Here is an 11,070-nt window from a genome sequence, read left to right as displayed (position 1 = left end):
AAAGATCAAGACATGTTTTAATGCTGCATTTACAACTGGACTCCTATTTGACGATGGTACTAAATAAGACGTCAGACATCCTACTGTACTTTTAAACTCGAGGGAGACTGCTAAATGCATCACTTACTGTCATTTCATAAATGAGAGCAGGTGGGTTGTGTAACTTTTGTCTTTTTTTGCTGCATAAATAACAATTGACACTGCCTACTGGTATGACAGCATGTATGCTTCTGTCATATATAATTTTACCATATTTGGCAGATTGCAAAATGTGGAATTTTATCATTTTGTTGTAGCGTGATTGACTGTAATGAGGTTTGAAGTAGACATTCAACTACAATTCAACTCAAGATAGTCCAACACAAGCATTTTTAGCCATTTTCTGGTACTTTGTGGGAAATTGTACACCCCAAAAAATGATTGCTGCTTTTTCAAACTACCTGGGTAAAATGAGCTGAAACAGCACAGTTTTTATAATTTCTTTGGCCAATTTATTTGTTTTACATTCGGTCCACTTAAATTTATAAACCATTAAGTTAACTTAAACGTTTTGTGCTGGGACAACATGAAAGAATTGTGTTGGTCCAACTACAACTACATGGTTAGGGAGTTTGTAGTCCCCAGCATGCTTAGCGTGGAATTAAATTAAGAGAGGGAAATGTTGACAATAAAAGTAATCTTAGGTGTTTAGAGTCAATAAAAAAACTTGTTAGAGTTTAATCTTCGCTTTAGATTGAAGATTTAGAAGAGTTTCATGTAATGCTTTGAGTTTTGAGATTACAGAAGCACCAATGCTTTGGAGATAAGCAGCTTAATTAGTAAAATTGCAGTTTGTTGCTTTAACTGTCTCAGTCAACTGTGTGTAACTCGTGAATATGCTTAAATGGCTCTTTTAGTTCATTTAGTTTAATAGGAAACTAAAAGACTTTAAAATGTACGAGACATAATAGACATACATGACATTGTTAGACATTTAAGTTTAAGTTAAATAACAATACAAATGTATTTAAACTTTTATTTGATAAAACCATGTTGGACCAACACAATTGCATTTTTTTTGCGTTAATAGTGTTTATTTAGTTGGTGCTAAAAAAATGTTCTTGATGAAAATCCTGCCCTCAATTAAATTGAGTTCAATGAGTTGTTTTTTGAGTGTAGATTTTTGATTGCATGTTGACAAGAAAGTGCTGGCACATTACCATTTTGTATACTTTGTGTATGTGTTGTGCACATGATGTCAGTTTTGTGCATATATTACATACATAACCTGAATTTTTTAAGCTCACACATGAGCTTCGAATTATGTTTGTACAACTTGATTTGTTCTTCTGTTCAACAATGCTGGAAACTGGTAGCCAACCGTTAGATCCCAGTTTAGAAAAATACTGTTAAATACATGATTAAATACATAGTTCAAAATACATTTTGTATTCAACATAAGAAAGAAACTTGGATTAAGTTGGAAGGTGAGTAAATGTTTCTTTTCTTTCTTTCTTTCTTTCTTTCTTTTAGTTAAAACATAATATAGTGTTGCACATTCTGTTATATAATAGAAGCTTTTCAAGGTGCATTTTTGGAGTTGCGCAATTTCAGCCATAAGAATGTTACCACATAACTCTCTCATATGGTGTTTCTGGCCTTCATGAATCAAACCACTGAACAACACATCAGTCACAGATCTGATGGCACGAGCACTGGAACTGTAATCACTCTCCGAAAATCGCACACCGAGGAGACTTTCTGGTCTGCAACATCAATTACAGCATGTGTTTTGGCTTTGCCCCTTCAAAGTGTTACTGGAATTGTTGCACGTGTGTATGGAGATGACTTATTTCCTGTGATGTGTTTTCTGTTTTTTACCAAACAATGCCAGTGTCCCATGGAAATCATTAACGAGTCTGCGTTTGCTTGACTACTAGAAATCTTGTAAATCAATTCTGGCGACCGACATTTTGATCCAATTCTTTCATTGCGTTTGAGGGACAAGTTGGGAAAAGAAAACAGTATCTTTGTGATGACTCAGCTGCTAGGTTTAGTCTTGAGTTAGGCCTAAATGTATCGTCGTTTGTTTGAGCAAAACAAACTTTTAAAAACATGCTTGTGTCAAATATTGATGATATTTTTCCCAACTGAAAATGAAATCAAACTTTAAGAAAAAAAAAAAGAGAATTGGTGAAAATAACACAATGTTTCCAAGTTTATAGGGCCTATTCATTTTTAGAAATTACATTTATACCTTAAAACGTTGAGAGCACTATTGCGTAGAAAAACCATCATTTTTAATAACGACAAATAAAATTATTTTATTTTTGAATTGTCATTGTCTGATATAATGACATTAAATGAAAATAGATTTATTTGAAATTTTGAATAAATGTTATCAGACTAATAGAATTAAGTAAATAATACATTTTTACTCAATAACATACCTAGTACTCCAGTTTATCCAGTGATACTTCAACGTCTCAAGTGGTGTCTTTATGTAATTCTATAGCTGTTCATCGTTCCCGATAGATCGTCCCGTGTTCCACTTTGAGAAATCTCTTCATACTGTTTAAATATGTATTTCTATATGCACTTTTTAAAATAATTTATAACCCTATGCCTAAATAATTATTTACACGATTTCAATAGTTACATTTTACAATAAATTGTTTTGCTCTGCATTAAGCCAAATATAGTTGATATAAAACGAGGGTTAAAATCAAAACAGATGTATAAAACTGTGTATGCCTCCCTCTGCAGGACATTTAACAGTAGTGACTTTCCAAAGTTTCTTTGTCGGGTAGGCCTAATTACAAATCATAGGAAAATGTAAGGTAAGGGATTACTTTTTATTTTAAAGTAATTTAATTAGTCACTTATAATGTACTTGCAATAAATACTGTAGTCATTTAATAAAATTTTAATGATGCAATAGTTAATTATTTACTTTTTTGAAGTAACTTACCAATGCGACAAACATGTAAGTATTACATTAAATATGTAATTAGTTCGATTAGTAGTGTATGTACTGGTTCATAAAAATATGAAATCAATCAAAGACACACCATTCAAAGAGTTTGGTTTAGTTTTATTAAAAGCCAAGCAAACATTAAAATACTGAAACAACTTTTTTCAACCCTTTTTTGCTCCATTTTGTACAAATCACAGTTATTCAAAAATATTACAAACAATTCAATAAAATGTTTTTTTTTTCTTTTTTCCTGTTTAATATTTGTATTTTTTTTTTTTTTGCAACAGCAGCAAAAACATTCTGATTTTGTTTTTTTAAAGCCCTTAATAGTGGTGTGTGTGTGTCTCTGTGTGTGTGCTTTAAGGTTTATAACAAGAACAAGAATTACAGAACAAGAATCAGAAACATTTCAGTTAAAGACGAGAACAAGCATTAATCAAACCAAGTTAAAAAGAAAACCACAAAGTGCAAATCAGCTTTAAATATAGTCACAGATTTGAAAAAGGAAGAGAGGTGAAGGAAAGAGTCAGAGACGCTTTCCTTACCTCTAGAAGACAAAACCGTGACAAGGACCACTTGGACAGTTCACCTCACCACGAGTGGACAGAGGAAAACTCGAGTGCTCCACTACTGCCGGATGCAGTAACACGGCCCTTATCTTTCATGGAGATGAAGGTGGACTTCAAAGCACAGAAAGGAAGCTGGTTGGAGAGCCTCTGTTAGACAGAGAAACTAACAAGGGCTTGAAGTGGTCTCTGCCTATGACCTGAGGTCAGATTGTACATTTTACAAAGCAGTAAGAGGTGGTTAACCTTTCCAGTTTAATACAAACATTGAGAGAGTATTTAGTTGAGAACAAAAAGGCAATCACCACAATAACTGCTCTGTGTATTAGTATTTTACAAAAATTCACCAAAGTCAAATTTTCAAAAAGCACGTTGTGTAACATAATCCTTTCCACCCAACACCAACTCATAGCCTTTCAAATAATATTAACAATGAAAGAAGTAGTAGTAATAATAATAATAATGTTAAATAAATTAAACCGTGAAGTTCAGCTGACTCTAGAGGGCGCAAGAGACTTAGTTAATCTGCTCGTGTGTACATTCACTCTCATTCAAACCAGTACAATCATGGCTCACAATCAGAGAGGGATGAAACACACCACTCAAAGTACAGATGCTATTGCTACATGCTGGCCACAGACATGCAGAAGGAGCAATACAGTGGTCTGCTGGATGTCAGCTAATGTGAGAGAGAGAGTACTACAATTACCTCAACTAAAAACTAAAGGCAGTGACCTCTCAGATGAAAAATGACTCTTTTTTTTTTCCAATTAAAGGCACAGTAACACAAACTAAACCCCACTTATCAAGTGCTCTCACGTTTCTTGTACATACAAGTGGTTTGCTATGCTTATGAAATACATGATAAACATTTAGTCTAAACTAAATGACTGTTGATTTTGTAATGAGGGCTTGGATTGTTTTTTTTCTTTTTTTTTTCATTTACAAGACAAAAGTGCATGGTAACTCTTAAGTAATGAAAGCTACTGTCTTTTTAATAAATACAAAGAAGTTAGTGCTCAGAGCATTCCCATGCACCCATCTTAGCTGTAAACGTGCACTGATAAATACTTTCGTTGCTCAAGACTGTATTGTTAAATTGAAAGAAAAAAATGAACATTGTTTATATCAAATTTTAAGCTAAAGTGCATATTTAGAAAGCATTTACACTACAGCTGTATATGCATAGATGCCACAAGTCATTATGCCAACAGTTCAAGTTTTCAAACTAGCATTCTGTTGTGCCAGGTGAGCAAAATAAGTACATTTCCTGCTCACTAAAGTCTTCTTTTTCCATTGTGTAATTAATAACGAAATATATATTACGTGACCTCACATTGTTTCTATATCACTTCACCAGTGTGTTTGGTTGTAAGATGTAGGTTGGACAAAGTTGGCACAGATTATTTCTATTTTAAAAAGTCATGCAGTGTAAAACCCCCTGTCGCCGATCCATCCTACAGTGTTAATACAGCACAGACAGGACGCTACCCCAAATAGTCATGCAGTCTGAACTCAGCATTAGATAACGCTTTTGTCTTGTATTCAATTAGTTTAGCAAAATCATCTGCTATTGCAGACAGAAAAATTCACAACAGTCACCTTGCTCTCGAGTGTTCACAACAATATAGACAGCTGCTAATGAGGCATCTATGCATATACATCTATGGGTTTACTGTTAGCAGGGATCTTTTGTGTGGTTAGCCACATCAGATTGCCTAAGCCAGTCTCTCTTTTTAAAGAGACAGTTCACCCAAAGTTTATCCTTCTGCCATCATTTATTAAATGTCAGAATCTGAATTAGGGTGATTACTTTTAGGCCAAATGGATCTTTCTAATACTGTTTATAGAAGATCAACAAAACCCCCTCATTACTACAACAGAAAACCATCAAAGTCAAAGTTGAAGGCATTTTGATTAAAGCACAAGGTTTAAAGAACTTGAGCCAATGAAAAAAATCTAATAGTAATTACGAGAGATTTTTCTTTTGTGTGTGTGTTTATGCAGAAAACATGTAGGGTCATAAGAAGCACTAGATTAATGGAAGAAACCATTCCATGCTACAAAATATCTTGAAAAGCCATCATTTCAATACAGTCAATGCCATGCACACCAAAAGGCAGACTAATTCTAAAAACAAAAGTGCAAAAGCAAAAAGTCAAAGAACGAAAAGTGCCAACAAGCCCAAAAATCACCACGGCAACAACGCTTTCCATCCCAGCAAGCTTGCTGATGTTTGTAGTGTCTCAAATTGCTCTTATAGTGTGATCTTTACCTTACGGGGCAGACAGGAGAGCTGGTATTACGTACATAATTCGTCGCAGAGCCAGTCTGCGTATGCACAGTAAGGTCATACATTCATTATTTTACTAATTATTAAGCCTTTAGGCATAGTGTGGCATCTATAAACATTCACCGTAATTGTCTGCCCCTAGAAATACTGCACAAGTGATGTTACTAAAAAGCGCTCTAATGAGATGAACCTATAAAAGTCTTCACTGTTTTCCCTCTTCCTTGCTATTTTCTTTATTTTTGTGTGTGTGTGTCTCAACACATGGGTTCTGCATGTCTATTTTTATAGCTGTTGATGATTTCTGCTCGTCTGGTGCGAAAAGCAGGGTGCAGCCTTGAGGAAGCAAAACCAGAAAGCCAGAAATAGAAAAAGGGTGGCAAGGAAAACTTAACATGTCTCTGATTTCTCATTCACCTTCAAAACAGCTATTAATAACACTTTTGTTAAAAGGCACGAAACAGGCAAAACAAACATGCTTCACCGAGAAATATTTGAATGTTGAAGGGAAAGTGTAACATGGTCATAGGCACTCATGTTTTTTTTGTTTGTTTTTTTAGATGGAAGGCAGTCGACACTGACTTTAGCAAACGGGTGCTATCAACGCTTCACAGCACATGCACGTCTGAAAAAAGGAAACAAACCTAGAGGAACATGACTGTCAGTTTAACCGCAAAACCTGTTTCTACAAAGCTTAAAGCTTGAAACTGAAACAATCACAAAAGTAAGATAATATTGATTTACAGCTTAAGTCAGGATATTTTGTTAGGATTGTCAAAACAGGTAAACCTGTGTAAAGGGGCGACCACACTGCACTTTTCTGTCCATTCACTTTCATTCATAAGCATGCAAATGCTGGAGAAGCATAAGCTCATGCGTTTAGGTCACGTGAAGGTTTTTAAACAATATTGTAAGAACATCTGTAGCATTGTAGTAAAGTGAAGTACATCTAATATATCCAATATTGGCCTAATTATTATTTCTTAAAGTCTGTTTGAACTGGCAGTTGCTAAGATCTTTGTTTCACTATGTTGATGTACTTTCAACTAAAACTGAATATTGAGTAGGAAGCGGGACTTTCTTTTTGTGCATCATTCACTTTTAGCAAACTAATGGTATGAGGTGTGTGGTAATAAATAATGTTGTTAAAGTGTCAAACTGACAACCACAGCAGACCTGTAGCCAGCCTGGTGAAATGGTTCTTTTTTTCTGAAAAGTGAACCTTTTTGCAATTAGACACCTCTATTGAATTATGAAATTTAAATGCTGCATTTTTGTGACATTTCAAGCACTATTCTGAATTAGCTTGTCGATGGTAACCACACTTTTTGACTACTTTAGCCAAAATAGTATTCAAATAAATTTTAATATGGTCCATTTTGGGGCTTCACACCTTTTTATTGGTCATTTTTCTTCAAGAATAAGGTCCAAGATTCAGAATAAAAGTTACTTGTAAAATGTTTTCTCTGATTAAAAACAATACAGTAGCAAAGGAAGACATCTCTTATATGTGATTGTATGTTTTCTTGCACAGATGGATGTTGGACTTATAAAATAATTGGAAAAATAATTGTTAGCATTGTCAAAACTGATTAGCTAACAGAGGATTCTGCTTGGTCTTAGAGCATTTTTCAAAATGTTATGTTCACCATGATGGCATAGCAGTCAAAATAGGACAAATGAGCTCATGTATGGGACAAATTCTGGACCTTCTTTAGTAGCTACGTTTCCATCCACCTATTTAAATGCATACTTTGGAGATGTGCATAAATTAAAAAAATGCGCATAAAAAGCATAACTGATTAGGATAAACTTTTTATTCGATAAGAAAAGATGCACATAAACTACGATGGAAACACTTTTACCGAACAAACTCCAGAGTGCGCATTAAAAGGGTCATGTAATTTTGCTATAAGAGATCTTGTGGTGATAAAAATATATGCGAATAGATAAACCAGCAGGCTGAGCACACTGTAAACATCTGAAATGCTGTTTTGGTCATTCTAAAATGCCTTGATCATTTCAGTATTACTGTTATTATTATATTATTAATTGACCTCCAGAATAAAGAGCGTCTGTGCTCCACGTCTCACACCTTCAAATGCTACCACGCATTTACTGCATGTCAGATTGCCTTCTGAGGCACAAATCATTTATTAAACAAAGAAAAGACTCACGCAGCTTCTTCTACCGCAGCAAATTCTGCTTTTACTGTTGATATTTATCGCCAGTTAATCAGGAAGGGACGATTTTATTCGCTTTGACTCGTTGGAGGAAAATAAATCAGTGGATTAACTCGCATATATTAATTGTTCACCTGAAGAATGGCAAAGTGCGCTAGCAAAATAAACATGGCAAATTTTGATTTCAAGCAGACTTTAAATATTGGAAGTCTCCATTTAAAAAAGAAGACTGATTGCATGATGGCATAACATGAATAGTGCAGCATCCAAAGAAATATTGCACGCTCAAAGTTTAGTGTGGTCACCCCTTAAGGAGATAATACGTGAGTGGCTGGACGCAATGACATTAAGGACTCTAATCCTGAGCACTGATTTTATCCGCATGTGGGAAGAGTAAAGTGAGGCTTATCAAACACTACAGGAAGTAGATCGCTAGCTTCTCCCTCAGTTTAGCTAACTACAGAGGTAGAAGAGCAGGAATAACAGAGGGGAGTGGGGCAAAAGAATAAGGAACATCACAACCTACTTTTTGGTTCACTGATAGCCAAGATTGCAGTAGTGCTACAAAAACAAGTGCATTTCACAAGGATGTGAAGATCTGAATCTGGATTGACAAACAAATAGGAAGCTAATCATTTCTAAAGCAGGGTATACTCAGAAGGCATGGGCGCCCCCTAGAGGTGGAGGTGAAAGGCAAGCAAGTCGAGGAGCTTGCTTTAGTGGTCATATCAAAAAACTCAATTGAACAGAACGTCATATAACAGCTGTGACTGTTTATACTGTCCTGGCAGTGGTACAAATAGCCCTAATTTCATTGTTTACTTGCTGTCAAGTTTTTGTTTCAAAAGATTTTGGTAAGGCGTTTGTGTTTGAATGAGTTGTCTGTCTTTGGTGCTGTCCTAGAGTTTTTAGTGAGTGACAGACCTGACTACATGCTCTTTCTGTTCTACCACAGGAAGAAAAGTTAGTAACAAGACAAATGAAGTAAAAAAAGTTCTTCAGTAGGCAAAACAATTGGTTTTCAGAGCCAATGCGGGGCAATGGAAGATCCAAAATGGAGATTTATATATGTGAGAATGTAGGCAGGGGCAATTATCACCCCTTGATTTTGACAAAAACGTTATATATCCCTGCCGCCATTTTAGTTGCTAGCTGTATTCAAAGCTAAGCTATGTTTCAGCTCATAAACAAAGAACATGACGGTTTTCCCAGAAGTAGGAGGTCTTAGAGAGACAAAAAAGCGAAACACAGCAGCACCGTGCAGCATTGTGTGCCCGTGCGCCAGCGCTCAGACATGGTGCTGGTGTGAGTGTGTGGTCTTGTATAATAATAACAGTCTTAAGAGGAGAAAGCAGGTCACTGCGATGCTGGCGTTCCCTGTGTGGTGCTGTGGCGAGACCTGTTGCAGAACACCAACCATTAAAAGTGAGAAAGATTCAAGACTCAGAGCCTTCTCTCATGAATTGACACAGGTAAAGATGCCCCAGCATTTGGGACGAACGCTCTGAAACTGAAACAGGGCTCCCCAGGCTTGGCTACATGCCTCTGGACCGAGATGAGAGTTAGGAGTATGAGGGGTTTGTATGGATGGATGGAAGCAGGTCCTCAGGAGATGTGGGGTGCTGAGGAGGATGGGTGTCTCCAGAAGCACCAGCCCCGTTTGGTGTGCTGCTTGCGCAAGATCTCTTCCTCACGCTCTCGCTCTTTTTGGGAACGGAGGTAGCGGTCTTCCTCCTTCAGGAACCAGACAGGAGGCCAACGATACTTCTCAAAGTGTTTCTGATTTTCTGAAATAACAAATTACAGAAGTGAAGGGAAAATATTTTTTTAGCTTGGTATTTATTTTAAAAAGTATGCTCAAAATTAAGAATATACAATATAACTCTTTTAACTTTTACTTAGTTGACAAAAGAACAAAAATAATAATAATAATAATATATATATATATATATATATATATATATATATATATATATATATATATATATATATATATATATATATATATATATATATATTTCCAGAGACTTCGGTGACATATTTAAAATATATTTTGCAAATATAAAGCCATTTTTATTTTAATGGATGTAACACAATCCAAAAAAAACATGGAGCAGAAGCAAAAAAAAAAGAAAACAGTTATAGAAAATCCAAATTGAACAGTTTTGAAACTGTCCACAGTAAGCAGGTGAGCTGGAAATGCACGAGCGCTTCATGTTTGGGTATAAAATGAGCATCAATGTTTTGCAAGTAAAGTCGAATCCTGGTTTCTCATTTTGCGCCAAAGTCAAGAGAGAATTGTCAAACAAATCAAACTTCCCAACGCAAAATCGTAAATTTTTTTCTTTGGTCTTTCACCAACTTTCAAACCAAAAGTTTTAGGGAATCCAGAGAAATCTGTCTTGTAAGGACAGAGCAGCAGTCTGCTGAAACATCAAGAAATGCAAGAGGAATCTTTGTTATTTAGTGAGAAATGTATACATCAGTTTTATATCCAGTTCAATTATTGAATGCTGCTGGTTCTCTGGGCCAGAGCTCATCATCTTATTTAACCGAGTCACTGCAAATGTTGTTCACAATTAAAGTTGTTTTGGGGAAAGAAAATTGAGATTGTGAACTCAATGTCCAAAGGGACAATTCGGACTGCAAACCAAATGTCTGTCAAAGTATGAAGTGCAGCAGAGCAAATGGCATAGTGACTGGCATAGAGTGCACCAGTACCATTGACGTTAAGGCAAATATCAGAATAGCACAAAGACTGACACTGCCATCATGTCATATGACGTCTTTCATGGTGAGTTTATGATTATTATATCAAGTCTCAATCTGCTCGAACAGCATGGTTTGGTGGACATAGTAAATGTGCTTCAGTAGACTCCTGCAGTCCAGATCTGTCTCTTATTGAGAGATGAAAAGAAGCAGGATATGTTGTCACTGATCTGAAGTCTGGCATTATGTCATTAACAAATAGTATGTCCAATTTCCAAACAAGTAAACATTGTAATTAAAAGGAAAGTGTCAAGTTATGACATTGTGTTAAACATCCTTCTGTTCCAACATTGTGGAATGTGCTGC

At 35.6% G+C, this 11,070-nt stretch overlaps 1 protein-coding gene across 7 annotated transcripts in view; it reads right to left on the bottom strand.

Moving 5' to 3' along the window:
* Positions 1-3,052: 3,052 nt before the first annotated feature.
* rhobtb4 (Rho related BTB domain containing 4) overlaps positions 3,053-11,070 on the bottom strand; it is an 81,192-nt gene continuing 73,174 nt past the window's right edge. For 2 of the 7 annotated variants that reach the window (XR_012405891.1, XR_012405890.1), the window contains exons 11-12: positions 8,301-9,782; positions 3,217-6,601 (exon numbers count right to left, since the gene is read on the bottom strand). Coding sequence is in view for 2 of the 7 variants with exons in the window: in NM_001099974.2 (NP_001093444.1) it covers positions 9,601-9,782 (182 nt within the window). In the remaining 5 variants the exon portion in view is untranslated. Of the gene's footprint in view, positions 9,783-11,070 lie in introns of all 7 variants that reach the window. The other 5 variants (NM_001099974.2, NM_001365558.1, XR_012405896.1 and 2 more) reach the window with 3 other exon arrangements.

Source organism: Danio rerio, chromosome 5 (genome assembly GCF_049306965.1).
Source record: "Danio rerio strain Tuebingen ecotype United States chromosome 5, GRCz12tu, whole genome shotgun sequence".
NCBI lineage: Eukaryota > Metazoa > Chordata > Actinopteri > Cypriniformes > Danionidae > Danio > Danio rerio.
This window is presented reverse-complemented; position numbering and strand designations above follow the sequence as displayed.